General features: G+C 42.4%; 1 protein-coding gene across 2 annotated transcripts in view; it reads right to left on the bottom strand.

Annotated features, from left to right (window-relative positions):
* edn3.S (endothelin-3 S homeolog) overlaps positions 1–15,793 on the bottom strand; it is a 73,513-nt gene that overhangs the window by 49,997 nt on the left and 7,723 nt on the right. The window contains exons 1-2 of one of the 2 annotated variants that reach the window (XM_018238242.2): positions 11,540–12,029; positions 7,990–8,320 (exon numbers count right to left, since the gene is read on the bottom strand). In XM_018238242.2, the coding sequence (XP_018093731.1) occupies positions 7,990–8,320; positions 11,540–11,591 (383 nt within the window). In that variant the 5' untranslated portion in view covers positions 11,592–12,029. Of the gene's footprint in view, positions 1–7,989; positions 8,321–11,539; positions 12,030–15,793 lie in introns of those variants that run through there. The other variant, XM_018238243.2, reaches the window with a different exon arrangement.

Here is a 15,793-nt window from a genome sequence, read left to right on the forward strand (position 1 = left end):
TCAGAGCAATAGAATATTACCAGTGCTAGACCATAATGCAACCAATCAAAGCAATAGAACATTCCCAAGGCTAGACCATAATGCAACCAATCAGAGCAATAGAACATTCCCAGTGCTAGACCATAATGCAACCAATCAGAGCAATATAACTTTCCCAAGGCTAGACCATAATGCAACCAATCAGAGCAATAGAACATTCCCAAGGCTAGACCATAATGCAACCAATCAGAGCAATATAACTTTCCCAAGGCTAGACCATAATGCAACCAATCAGCTCAATAGAACATTCCCAAGGCTAGACAATAATGCAACCAATCAGAGCAATAGAACATTCCCAAGGCTAGACAATAATGCAACCAATCAGAGCAATACAACATTCCCAAGGCTAGACCATAATGCAACCAATCAGAGCAATAAACCATTCTCAATGCTAGACCATAATGTAACCAATCAGAGCAATAGAATATTCCTAATGCTAGACCCTAATGCAACCAATCAGAGCAATATAACATTCCCAGTGCTAGACCATAATGCAACCAATCAGAGCAATAGAACATTCCCAAAGCTATACCATAATGCAACCAATCAGCACAATAGAACATTCCCAAGGCTAGACCATAATGCAACCAATCAGCACAATAGAACATTCACAGGGCTAAACCATAATGCAACCAATCAGAGCAATAGAACATTCCTAAGGCTGGACCATAATGCAACCAATCAGTGCAATAGAACATTCACAGGGCTAGACCACAATGCAACCAATCAGAGCAATATAACATTCCCAAGGCTAGACCATAATGCAACCAAAGCAATAGAACATTCCCAAGGCTAGACCATAATGCAACCAATCAGAGCAATAGAACATTCCCAAGGCTAGACAATAATGTAATCAATCAGAGCAATAGAACATTTCCAGGGCTAGACCATAATGCAACCAATCAGAGCAATAGAACATTCCTAAGGCTAGACCATAATACAACCAATCAAAGTTTTAATACAATTTATTTGAGTCCTGCAGAACAGTGTTGTTCTAGCTCCCTACTGCTAAATTCCACAGAACTGTCTGGGTCTAGGACCCAATGTTATTTTACGATCTTTTTTATTCCTCTGACACCAGACACGAGTCTCTTGCTAACAGTTTTTCTACAGCAGCCATGTCCGATTTAGCTGAAGGCGGCCAGCTGTCCTTTATTGCGAGACTGCCTGAAATATGAATCAGTGGATTGATTTTAAAGAAGCAATGGGGATGTTTCTGAACAGGGAAACCTCTACATTTGAACACTTTCAGGGGGATCAAGTAAACAGCTGAGCATTGAAGTGTGAGCTCAAGTTTGATAAGGAGCAAGGATTAATGGGGTCATCACAAGGATGTAGGTAGTTACACACACCAGTACTATACAATGAAAATATCAAATATTTGATCCCTTGAAAAATGAGAACATATGTGGCATTCAGTAATGATGCCAAATCCCTCCAGTCTCATATATTAACTCCCATTTCTTATTTCTAACACCAGCCTCTGCCGTGTTCCTTTTACTGTCTATTCTGCAAAGCTCATTGTGGGGCAACTGGTTTGACTTTTTGGTTTAGTTTGCAATTGCAGCAAATCATTCTAATCTATGATTGTATATATACTGGAGCAGCACCAGTGACGTTGGGGGGGGGGTTTGATGACTCGAAGGGGTGTGCCAATGATGAGCAGGGGCGGGCCTGTGATGTAAAGGCGCAGACCAGTGACGTAATTGTGCAGACCATTGAGGCAAAGGTGCAGACCAGTGACAAAAAAGGGCAGACCAGTGATGCAATTGTGCAGACCAGTGATGCAAAGGGGCAGACCAATGATGCAAAGGGGCAGACCAGTGACGCAATTGTGCAGACCAGTGACGCAAAGGTGCAGACCAGTGACGCAATTGTGCAGACCAGTGACGCAATTGTGCAGACCAGTGACGCAATTGTGCAGACCAGTGACGCAATTGTGCAGACCAGTGACGCAAAGGTGCAGATTAGAATGATTTGCTGCAATTGAGAACTAAACCAAAAAGTCAAACCAGTTGCCCCACAATGAGCTTATATATATACAGGTACAGGATCCGTTATCTGGAAACCCATTATTCAGACAGCTCTGAAATACTGGAAGGCTTTCTCCCATAGAGGCAAATTTACTTACCTCCGAAATTGCGCCAGCTTCGCTGAGATCACAACACTTCATCAGGCGTAGATTCGCCAGGACAACGCTAATTCACGAAAATCCGAAGTTGTGTTCAGGGTTCCCGAATGCTTGGGAAGTTGCGCTAGCGATAATACGATAAGCAGTTCGAAGTTACGCTATTGATGCCTAATTAGCATACGGCGGGAAGTTAAATTACAATGGGCGTATATGTTGCAGCAAATACATTACACTACACAAGCCCAGGGAACCTTAATAAAATAAAATAGAGGTGTTATATTGCCCTACACATGTGCCCACTGTATAGTTTATGTTACATATTTTAGGAAATGTAGGGGGGAACCCCAAAAAAAATTTACGATCTTTTTCAGCCTAACACCCTGTAAAAAGTAAAAGTCGCCAGCGTTTTTTGGGACTTAGAAAAATGTTCAACTTTTTTTTGAGGAACTCCTATCTACTCTATTGCACTTCGCCTGGTCTGAGCTGGTGTAGGCAAGTCTGGCGCAAGAGTTTCAAGCTGCAAGGCTGCATCTTAATGAATTTGCGTAGTTATGTCTATTCGCCAGAGCGAAAATTTGATTGGCGTTAGAGTGCGAAGTAGCACTAGAGTCTATCTTCTTCGCTAGCGAATTTATGCCAGTGCCCGTTAGTAAATCGGCAAAGATCCGAAATGACGTCACTCTGGCGAATTTTTGCCAGCGTTAGTCACTTCACCCTTTAGTAAATTTGCCCTATAGACTCTATGTTACCCAAAAAATCCACGTTTTGAAAAGGGATTTCCTTTTTTTCTATAATAATAATAAAACAGTAGCTTATACTTGATCCCACCTATAATAAATGTAATCCTTATTGGAAGCAGAGCCAGCCTATTTGGTTTATTTAATGTGTACATGATTTTCTAGTAGACTTAAAGGTATGAAGATCCAAATTACACAAAGATCCATTATCCAGAAACCCCCAGATAACTTACATTTCTAACACTTAGGTTAATTATTTTCATTATTTAATGTAGATTAACTGTAGCCCTGCCCCTGCAAATCACCTTTCCAGGGGTCCAGGTTGCCAAAGCTTAGAGTGCAATTACACTCTGCACTAAAAGAGACAAATTTCTAGTTTTATAATGGGAATTTGGCTCTTAAAGTTACCCAGAGCTACTTCTTGCCGACCCTAGTAACCGGTTGGGTGCTGCTTCCTGAAGAGAGTTTCTCAACTGCCATCACTTCAGGGAGATCATCCAAGCAGTGATAGGTGTTTCCCCATACGCAGAAGCAAATATCTAATCTGCCATAGGCCTAACTATGCCCTTCCCCCCCTCTTTTTTTTTTTAGTAATGTCCAAGTTTTTTGTTGTATCCCATTTTATAGAACTGTACAGATCCTAAACAAAATAATAATTATAATACACATAAGCCATGAATATCTTGTAAATAATATCCTTATAAACGGTGAGTTCTGATGTCATCAGTTATAAACGGTGAGTTCTGATGTCATTTCTGTCACATGACTCACTGAAACTTGTGTATTATAATAAATATAGTACCCCCAGGCGAGTTCTGATGTCATCAGTTATAAACCGTGAGTTCTGATGTCATCAGTTATAAAGGGTGAGTTCTGATGTCATTTCTGTCACATGACTCACTGAAACGCGTGTATTATAATAAATATACTAACCCCAGTTGCAAAATATGAGGATATTAGAAGTTGCCTGGGAGTTCCATGACCTGTATTTTATATGGTCATGAAACTCCGTGGTAACTTCCTAATTTATAAGAGGGGGGACTTTATTCACTATATATTCTATATATGAAACAAAGACAATATCAGGGTTGTCCACAAAACTTTTTTTTAACCTAAAATATAACCCTGAGCAATGTACAAAGGTAACTTAAAATATATATTACTGTATTACTCATTATAACTGCTTGCAAAATAGTTAACGGACTGCATGAGGCTGCCTACTTCCTTCCTGTCAAGAAAAACAAAAATCACTCTCTTGCCACATGTAGTGATGGAGCTACCTGACCAGTTTCATAAAAACACACACATCAAAGAAACATTTTTTTGACAAAGTGAAAACTGCCTAAAGATCATCAGAGCTGAAGCCATTAACTGCAGTGGGTGAAACCAATACACTGATTTACTAGGGCAGCAGCTGGTGGAAAAAGAATCCTGAAAGAAACTAACAGCCATTTAATATTACTCTTAGGAGTCTGCAAAAAAATAAAAATATATTTCACTCTTGGAGCTAAGAATGACACTGAGGATCTCTGTATATAAGAAATAAGTTGTTTAACAGCTCAGACTAATGTGAAGGGACAGTTTGGGCATTGTACTGAATCCTGCTATAATAAAGAACTGGAAATTAAACACCAATGAACGTAGAGCTGGACTGGTCCATTAGGTGCAGTGGTGGGGGTGGCCAGTGAGCTGCTTTATTCATGTGACATTACAACCTCTCTTACAGTCTCACACTATAGCTACAATAACTCTGCCCTACGCAGGCCGGTCCCTAAAGACATGAGTAGAAAAATGAAAGCCAGCTTCTATTCCAAGAATACATACAAGTGATACCTTTTCTAAGAAAATGTCAAATGTGTTAAAAATGCCAATTCTAAGTATCTTTCAATACACACAACCACTGGAAAAAAAAAAAAAAAAATTTATATATATATATATATATATATATATATATATATATATATATATATATATATATATATATATATATATATATATATATATATATATATATATCCCAATATCTATTCATTGTAGATGTTACTTTTACTATACCCTTGGATATTACGCTATTCCTTCCCATCTTTTACTTTTTTACCGTTTTCCCAAAATTGAAGTTTAAAGTTTAATGATTCTGTCTCTAGTGTTTGAGTCTGGCAGCTCAGTGATCCAGGAGCTGATTCTGAACTGTTACAATTTGCTCCATTTAGTTGCTACAATTAGTTGCTACAATTGTTTTTAGCAGTATCTGTGGAATATTAGCAACTATTGTATCAATTCTAACAGCTGCCTTTAATGAAGCTCAGGGATTCTGCTCAGTAGGGACAAAGACAGATAGATGTAGCAACTAAATGTATCAATTTAGAAGAGTTAATGGGTCGACGACCCCCCCTCCCAGAGCTGCTTTACACTTCAATATTAGAAAATTAATAACATTAGGATCAGCCATCGTTACAACTGGCCAGGCCGGGAAAATACCAGCCAGGTGGCAACCCTAGTGGTGATCCATTTTATGTCTATAATGTCCTTAATACAATAAACTTGTAAAGTGTCATCTTTGCGCAAGCGTCTTTTCCCCAGTTAACCCTCATAATTTCCATTCCCTTAACCAGTTTATACTCCTATATAAAATTAGGATGTAGGCACAGAAACAGCCTCGTGGGGCAGAAGCCTTAAACAAAGGCCTCATTGCTAGGGGCTAAGATTGTCAATTACATTTAAGGGTAGAGGCATACAATGCTATTTGGGGGAGGTTAGTTGCCCTACAAATCGCCTCTTCTTCGGATGAATAATCTCCACGCAATGCCTTTCTTCCGGCTAAAATCTAAATCGCCAGCGGGATGGCACTCGGAGGGTGAGGCAACTTCGGAAAACAAAGTGCTCAGAGTGCTTACATTCTAGCTGGCGGAAAGGCATTGAAGGGAGATTAGTCGCCCGAATAATGCCCAAATAGCATTGTGTGCCTCTACCCTTAAAAGTATATCAGAGGACATTATAGACAGATAGTGGGAGATCTATTCTTCCATAAAGTGGATCACCGTACCAGAGGCCTCCCCTTCAGACTAGAGGAAAGGAACTTTCATTTGAAGCAACGTAGGGGGTTCTTCACAGTGAGGACAGTGAGGTTGCGGAATGCACTGCTGAATATTGTTGTGATGGCTGATTCTGTTAATCAGCAAATATGGAGCAGTTAAAATGCCAGACTGGAGCAGCACAGAGCAAAATGTAAATAATTCACTAGCCATGGAAAAGCCTCAATATGTATGGGACAACACATGGCAGCTCATGGGAGGGTGAACTTTTCACTGTAAGTAAAAATGGATTATGAAATCTTTATAAATGTATTTCTTTAATGTGGTCCAGTATTGCAGGGGGGGCTCATAACTCCCAGCCAAAAGGCTGAAATACAAGCATGATAGAAATGACTACAGGTGGCCATAGACGTAACAATTGCGATCTTTCTTGGAAAAGATCTTTCCAAGAAAGGTCATTTGTTTCAATACACATGTATCGAGCTGAATTGTAGAATAGAATTCTACCTGTATCTGACAATTCAGCACTAACAATGGCCGATATTTTGGTGATTTCAAAGACACCCAATCAAAATTTTTAGTCCAGCCCGATCGATATTATCCATGCGTCTATGGCCACCCTAGTAGTGAGTGAGGGGCATGCAGCCCCTCCACCTTACAACGAGTAATACAATCTCAATAAAACACTCCCCCCCTACATCATCCTGTCTCTATAAAAAAAAATAAACTTTTCCGTGTCAGTTTGAGTTACCCTTAGTGCCAGATGAATCCCTTCTGTAAGTGTGCAGACCCCCTTCCCAGTCAGATAAATGAGCCATGCATAAGAGGATTCAGTTATTGACAGACACCTCCTCCTGGTGTGTAATTAAGAGGTGCTGGGAATCATTAGGGCAGAGACACACATGGAAATTCAGGGAGTTTTAGCCACTCGGCGAAAAATCGCCTCTTCTTCTGGAAACTAATAGTGATGGGCGAATTTCTCCCGTTCGCGGAAAAAGTGTGAAATTGGAAAGTTTGCGAAAAAATCATGAATTTCAAACGTTTTCACGAAAAAATCTTGAAATTCAAACGTTTTCACTAAAAACATTCGAACATTTTCACGAAAAATCTTGAAAATCGGAAATCGATACCGGCAAATTTTTGTGGGAGATTTGCAAATTTATTCACCGGCAGCGAAATGCGGAAATTTGCCACAAATTTGTGCCAGCTGAATTTATTCGCCCATCACTAGAAACTAACTCCCCAAACTGCCTTCCCGCTGGCTAGAATGTAAATCACTGGCGGGATGGCACTCGAAGCGAGAGGCAACTTCGTGCGACTTCGGAAAATGTAGTGCTCTGACATTACATTCTAGCCAGCAGGAAGGCAGTTCGGGGAGTTAGTTGCCCGAAGAAGAGGCAATTTGTCGCTGTCCAACTAAATCTCCCCGAATTTCCACGTGTCTCTGCCCTTACAGGAAAGCAGCAGATAAACCCCCTCCCAATCAGACTCAATGCCAAGAGGCAAAATTAGCTGCTTCATATTATCCTTGGGTACTAATTGGCAAATACTAGAAAGGGATTTATTCAGATTAAGTTAAGGATTTGTTCCTATAAATCCTTACCAACAGAGGGGGGTTAATAATCAGTCAACAGGGCGGGCACATCACATTCTGGCACATAAAGCTCTGCTTAGCCGCAGGTCCCATTGAAAACACATCTGAGCATTAAAACTACAGAGTAATAAGGCAGAGTATTCAGAATACAGTATTTTGGAGGAAGAATAAGTCAGGGTATTTGTGATAAAATGAGATGGGGTGGGTGCACTTTAAGGTGGGTGCACACACAGCCTTAAAGGAAATAAAAGGGACATTAGTGGGGGGTTTGGGAGTCGCATACCGAGGTTCCCAAATGCAGTATAGGGGTAGAGTCACTAATATAAAGCTAAACTGATTCAGGTCTGATTCGGGTGTGAGCTACAGAATTAACTCTCTAACACGTGCCCCCTGGGGTCTTGGGACTTCCAGTCGGGACCAGCTGGGGGAATATAAAAGAGGTTTCTAAGGACTTACTCTGGGGTGTTGATCCATATGATATCCAGGTGACAGTAGTATACGCATTCCTTGTCCTTGTATGTATAACAGGTGCAGCGCCGATCTCTCCTGTGGGCTCCCCCAGAATCCCCTGCCAGGTGTGAGGTGCGGCTCCTCTGCTCATATCCAGGAATTGGAGTTCCTTGGGGTCCCGGCGATGCTGTAAACAAAGGTACGGACCCTGTGGGCTGGAGGGGGTTGGTCTCCGATTCCTTCTCCCCTCTGCTCCCTTTCCTTGCTCCTTCCCTTAATAGCTGGTTTAACAGTTTGCCCCCCGTTGGCTGGGGCTGAGACACAACAGCAGCAAAACCTGGAGTTTGGGGAAAACAAAAAAAAAAAGTTTTAGTTTCTGATCCATTAAGGGAGAAGCAACAATACTCAAAGTCCGTGATACTCAGCAGCAAATGCTCAAGTGAAGAATGGTTTAACATTTATCTTTAAAAGGCAAGTAATGCAGGGGCTTTACTTTGTGGGCCAAAAAATCAACCCTTTGCTCAACTCATTGGGCAAAACCAAGGACACAATCTCTTACATGTCCCCGATCCTCTATAGTGAGAATATAAGGCCAGGTTTTACCCCTCTCTGTTCTTGTTAGATTGCAAGCTCTTAAGGGCAGATGCTTTGTTAACCGCTGGACCAGTTTGTCTCTATCATTCGGAATATGTAGGAACTCTGTAGATAAATATGTATCTGCTCTCCATTCCAAATGCCTCAGTCGATTCCCTGTCTCCCAGTCCCAGTTTGGAAATATTCCTTTTATCTAGACTCTACAAACTGACCACAGCAAAGAAACTGTTATAATTTTGCACATGTGAAATTTTATTATCCTGCCCCATTCCAGATGGGAAATGGTTTTATAACGTTACTGGGTTTGCTTTCAAAGCTCTTTAAGTTCTGCAGCACTCAGGTAACACCACATCGGGTCTGGGAGCAGTTTAGTCCCCCCACCGATCATATGATAATTCACAGCTTTATTTTGTACTTTAAGATGGAAAGTGGGGTGTGTGGGTCCATCCAATCAGATATTTCAATCGTCTCTACTATCCAGTAAAAAAAAAAAAAAGCACCAACCCTATGGCCCTAGATGTGCCTCTACCTCTCCTGACAACATAAATATACCATCAGCCCTGGGGTGATCACATTCATCAGACACACCTATGACTAAGCGCCAGAGGGTGCGAAACGCGTAAGGTGGGCCATGTGGGGTTAGTATGTACCGAAAACGTTTTTACTGTGATTATCAATAAATGAATAAATGACTTGTTTTTACTTTAAGAAGCCTTGGGACACATATCCTTTTTGATATAAACATTTTTTGTGATCACATTCCTGCCCCACTCCCATATTCACTTCTTGCGTTAATTTATCAAGATTAATACAATCACCGAGACCCAGTTATAATTGCGCAAAATTGCACCCCCCCCAAACCAAAGCAAAACAACATTGAGGCAACAGATTCTCCCCTTTGCCATAACAGGACCCTAATTACCACTTGGAATGATTTGTGCTGATAGATTGGGGTGAGCCAAGACCATATGTAGATGCATTGTGCTTCCCTGCAGATCATTTCTATATTATTCAATCCCTACAGAGCACAAACTCCTGCCCAAAATAACAAAGCATTGCCCTGAGCACTCGTGTTTCTTACTGTATTCCCCAATCATCACATCTGATTTAAAACAGGCAAGTGAAATCTGCTACTAGACCCCCATTTATCCACAAATGTTTCAGTGGGCATTTGCTTCCCACACCAAGTAAATATGAATGTGTAACTAGTTCTTATATAAGGGACTCATGTGCTACTGCTACAGCTGGGGTGCCCAGACCATTCCTACGAAGACAGTTCGGAAGCTGACATTTAACCTATTAAATGTTCTTGTAGATGAATCTACCTGTTCCACCCTCTCCAATTATGGGGTAGAAGTACAACCTCCTTCCTCCGCATGATCGTAACTACTTGTAAATTAACATTCCAAACTCAGGATTGCCAGAGAACTGCACTGTCTCTATTGCAGCCCAATTCCCAGACTCCTATTTCCTTATAGCACTTGTTTATTTACAAGTAATCCTGCCCTCTATATGGTGCCAAGTAGGAAAGCCAAGACACAGGAGTTGCACCTTCCTGACTCCATGCTGAGATCTATTAAACAAGAGTCACATGATAGTGTACGACAGGCTCGGTGCCGGTCAGCTTGGTGCCCCCCTTTTTTTTTTTTGAGAACCCATTCATTATATATATATATATATATATATATATATATATATATATATATATATATATATATATATATATATATATATATATATATATATATATATATATATATATATATATATATATATATAAAATAGTCCATGGAGGAGTCTCGATACTAGGTTCAAACGTGCCTGGGTGCAGTGTAATAATATAATCTAATATATTAGAATATCTATCCCACAAACAAGGTCCGCACTCTCAGGTCTTAACAAAAATAAAAAATGTTTTTATTTACATGGAAGACTAACGTTTCGGCCTCTCCAAGGCCTATTCTCTGTATATATATATATATATATAATAAGAAACAAAAAACAGTAAAAAAGGGTCTTTGCAAAAAAACTTTTTATTATGGTATGGTATGCACAACTGACTTTTTCGGTCCCCATTGGACCTTTCTCTTTCCTTGAAATGGGGACCAAAACGTCGGTTGTGCATACCATACCATAATACAAGTTTTTTGGCAATGACCCTTGGTACTGTTTTCTGTTTCTTATTTTATATATTTTGACTTTACGTGCACAAGGGCAACAATATGGAAGTCGGTGCTGTCCTGCATAATCTATATATATATATATATATATATATATATATATATATATATATATATATATATATATATATATATATATATATATATATATATATATATATTACAGCGTGTGCTAATCCTTCGTTTGTTTATATATATATATATATATATATATATATATATATATATATATATATATATATATATATATATATATATATATAAAAGACAAGTGACATCAAATGTAACACATTCCTCCTCTTATAAACCTCAGGTAAGTCCCCAGGTATGAGAAGCATGTCTCCTGTATAAAACCACCTACGCAGCAAACATTAAATATTCCAGCCGACAGCTCCCCAAAGGCACTGAAATACCCGACATAGGACAAACGCCATGGTGTTGGGGGTCTGGGCTAATTACGGCTTAAACAGATGGTTATTCTGTACAGTGACTGTGAATAAAATGATCCTGCATCAACTGTAATTCTGTACCCCTAATTCTCCCTAATAGAACAGCAATGTGCTCCTGTCAACTTGGGTACCACCGAGCTATACCCCACAATAATGTCATTTAACATAGGATCCCCTATAAAAGTAATTGAAAAGTACAGAAAACATACTAGCCCCCCCAAATTGTGGTGAAGGTTCCTCTAATGCAGCATGGAAAGAAGGTAATTCCCCCAACCAGTGATTGGCTAAAGGCAGTTGGGGTATTGGGGTGCTACACTGTATATCTGCACTTACCTGTGTTGGAAGTAACAATAATCCCCAGCAGAATGATTACTCTGAGCTCCATGAACCCCCAATGAGAAGCAGCAAACTCTGCATAGAACAAGAGCTGACGAAACTTCTTTCTTTTCTCCCACACACCCCAAAATATAAAGGGGCTCCCTCAGATAATCCTTGGGCTAGAGAGAGGACCAGGCTGATACATTCCTGCAAGTGCTGGGCAGCTTGTGTTTGATCAGGGAGAGCCCAGTGCAGGGAGCAGACAAGGGAATTGAGATAAACCTGCAGCTCCGAATGCCAAACGCTCGCACAATCGGCTGCTTTAAAGTCAGCCCGGCGGAGTCAGGCGCCACCCACAGGTCGCAGCGATTTGCAGCTCTGTCTTCTGCGCTGGAGATGAATTGCTCCCACCACAGACCGACACTGGATTCAACCTTGACAAAAACAAACTAAAAATCTGTTTGCCCCACCCAAGTTTTTTTACAGCAGTTTTAGATTCCCATTAACCCTGCAGTGATCAGATCCCTCCGACCTTAGATAAATTACCCCCCCCCCCCCATCAGGCATTTCTCTTCCCTGGGCCCTTAGATTTCCCAGAACCTTCTGGCCCACTGGCCATTCAAGGCTGAATGGGGATAAGGATAATGTTGCAGTTATTTATTTAAAGGGGAAATTAGACATCCTCTAGTATTGCAGTTACCAGCAACCTAAACTTAAATTACCTGTTACCTCCAACACTGTAATGGTGGAGAGATCCGCTCCTTTGGCGATGTCAGTGATACAGTGTTGGGGCAGATGATAGAGTGCTGGGAAGAGCAGGAGCAGATACAGTGCTGGGGCAGATGATGATAGAGTGCTGAGAAGAGCAGGAGGGCAGATACAGTGCTGGGGCAGATCATAGAGTCCTGGGAAGAGCAGGAGGGCAGATGATAGAGTGCTGGGAAGAGCAGGAGGGCAGATACAGTGCTGGGGCAGATCATAGAGTCCTGAGAAAAGCAGGAGGGCAGATGATAGAGTGCTGGGAAGAGCAGGGGGCAGATGAAAGAGTGCTGGGAAGAGCAGGAGGGCAGATGATAGAGTAATGGGAAGAGCAGGAGGGCAGATGATGGAGGGCTGGGAAGAGCAGGGGGCAGATTATAGAGTAATGGGAAGAGCAGGAGGGCAGATGAAAGAGTGTTGGAAAGGGCAGGAGGGCAGATACAGTGCTGGGGATGATAGAGTGCTGGGAAGAGCAGGAGGGCAGATACAGGGCTGTTTAGGATCCCCCTCACACCTTTTTGGCATCAGGAGGAGGAATGTAAAGGTGTGAGGCACAAGCGAAGGAACATGGAACAGGTGTGAAGGGACAGGCTCCCTGCCAAAGTCTCAGCTGCTCCAGGCACAGATCTCACAGACAAACACAGCACAGGCCAAATGACTGATACTCAAACTATTTCAGCTGGAATTATATTAACCCAAATGAAATGTACTGTTCTAAGCATAGGAGCTTACAGTCTAGCAGCACAGGTACTACTAGGGTAATGTTAAAACACACTGGCTCTGTATGTGCAACTTGTGTCATCTAATGTGGAGTGCAGAGATTGCCCAGTACATTTCCCATAAGTCCCTATATAAAGGTGAATGTTGGGGGGATACACGTAGGGTATGTATTTAGCATGCTGTGTAAAAAGTAGAGTGAAGGATTACCGGCAATGTTGCTCTTAGCAACCAATCAGACCATTGCTTTTGTTTTCTAACTGTTGAAATCTAAATGCTGAACTCCCGGGACTGCAGGCATGCGGCCACACTGAGGTGCTACAGATCTTCTTTAGGGCAGAGATAGAAGATTCGGGGAGATTTATACGCCCGGCAACAAACCACCTCTTCTTCAGGCAACTAATCTCCCCAAACTGCCTCCCCGCCAGCTAAAATCTAAATAGCCGGCAGGATGGCACTCTGAGCCCTTCGTTTTCTGAAGTCGCCCGAAGTTTCCTTGTGAGGCAAAAAGAAGCACTCCAAGTGCCATCCAGTTGGTGGGGAGGCAGTTCAGGGAGATTAGTCACCCGAAGAAATGGCGATTTGTTGCCGGGCGACAATCTCCCCGAATCTTTTCTTCTGTCTCTACCCTTATGGGCAACTGGGGGAGCAGGCCTGTGCTGTAAACAGGGTTGGACTGGGCCGGTGGCACACTGGAAAAAAATCCATTGGGCCCCGGCCCTCATGGACCCCCGCCGGCCCAGTTCAACCCTGTTTACAGCACAGGCCTGCACAGTGCATTCCCCATGAGGAATCGTGTCACACAGAAATGAGTTCCCTTTAGAAAAGGAAGGGGTTTTTAAGTTTCCTGACCCAGTTGTGGGTTAATGTCGTGGAATCATCTATTTAAATGTACGTGACCCATTTTCTTTTTTTATCTTGCTTGTTTTCCCTGAACACCCACTAATCACTGTTACTCTGTGACCCTGTCGCCCTCCTGTCAGAAGCATTGCTTCCTCCATTTACCCAAGGGACCTATCCCTGCCACATGGGGGGCTGCACTGTCCTTTCTCTTCTTCTTTCAGGTTGATGATGTCATACAATGCATTTTTTATTTCTGCACTGCAGACTGGGGTGGGGGTCCCCTATTTCTGCCCTTAAGCCCCCTGCTGACTATGTCTCCCACTGACAATGCACTTACTTTCTGGATAAGACCACAAGGTGCAGGTGAAGACAAAAACTTGTATATGAGAGGAAACCCTTGCATAAATTGCTTAGCTGATGTTCTATAATGTCTTTGCACAATTGTATCAGACAGTGGATTATTGGGGATGGTGTTCATACACACACACATAAATCCTAAAAAGAAGTCTCTTATATTTCAGATGCAGCGAGGTTCAGGAATGGGTGGCCCCACGTGCTGGCGCAGGGTAGAATTGGCCCTTACAGGAACTTTTATTGTAATCTTGGTGTCTCCTTTGAATCGCTAGTAATTTTATACCTCTATTTAATAGACTGCAGAACAGAAAGTAGGAATGCTTTCATGCTGCCAAGTCTCACTACTGCACGGGAACAGTGGGGAAACTATGGAGGGGCCCGGACTGCTGGGATCAGCTTCCTCCAGTGGCGTAACTAGATGTTACTGGGCCCCAGGGACGGAACTAGGGAGGCAGAGTAGTGCTTAGGGCGCAAAGTTGAGGGGGCACCAGGCACATACCTTCTCTGCTGCCTATGCCTAGTCCAGTCCCCTCTCTGAACAACTTTCTGCTTGCATGCACATGGACGTCTATTGTACTTGCATGCGCCCAAGCACCAGTAGGCGACGTGACTGGCCAGGTTGCCTAGGGGCACCTGGCCCGGCCATGCTGGTCCCCACAGCAAAATAATTTTAGGGCTCCCAACATATCCAGAGGTTGTCCTGTTCTACCAACAGCTATTGCTCATTATTTGGGCTTCATGGGGCCCCCTTATACCTTCTGGGGGCCCCCTGCAACCTCAGGGTCTACTGCTTCTGTAGTTACGCCGCTGGCTTCCTCTATAGCCACTATACTAAGAATTTGTGCGCCCGCTGCCTGTGCAGGTGGTACAAACGCACACACACAAACGTTCTCTCGCAGCCCTTGGCCCACACTACAACGTGCGCTCCGGGCCCCTCCAAAGATTTTATTTTGCAGGGGGGCTGGCTTCCTGTTGGTACACCACAGGCACAGAATATGATTTGCTGCAAAAATAACACTTTAGATCTGTATCAGGTGCAAAAGCGCCCCACAAGTTGCCATGTACATCAAAAAGCTGCTTCTGGTAACTTTAAAGGAGAATTCAACACTAACTTTAAAAAAAACCCTACTCCCCTACCCTACATAGACTCCCCTCCCTCCCAGCTTAAGTGTTTCCCCGGGCAAATGGCCCTAACTTTTTACTTACCCCATGGTGCAGATTCAGGCATCAGAGTTCACAGGCGCCATCTTCTTCTCTTTGGAAATCTTCGGAATGAGACTGGCATGGCGACGCATGCACAGTTGGAGCAACAATGCATGTGCCGAAATGCACAAAAATTGCAGAAGCGCCGGTCTTATTACGAAGATTACCGCATCCATTGAGCAGGATGCAATGGCTCCCCAAGTATTTCAGGAGTAATTTCACCCAAAATGCTGGAAGGTTGGATAGACCCTTTGCCCTTATCCTTAACCTGTGACCTTTTATCTTATAAACTCAAAAGCGGAGGGGAGTGTAACATGTGAATGACATTACTAAGAGCAGAGTTGCTTTCCTGTGGTTCCGCTGGGCCCCACCTGGGCAGGAATAAACAAATTA

This window comes from Xenopus laevis, chromosome 9_10S (genome assembly GCF_017654675.1).
Source record: "Xenopus laevis strain J_2021 chromosome 9_10S, Xenopus_laevis_v10.1, whole genome shotgun sequence".
Lineage (NCBI taxonomy): Eukaryota > Metazoa > Chordata > Amphibia > Anura > Pipidae > Xenopus > Xenopus laevis.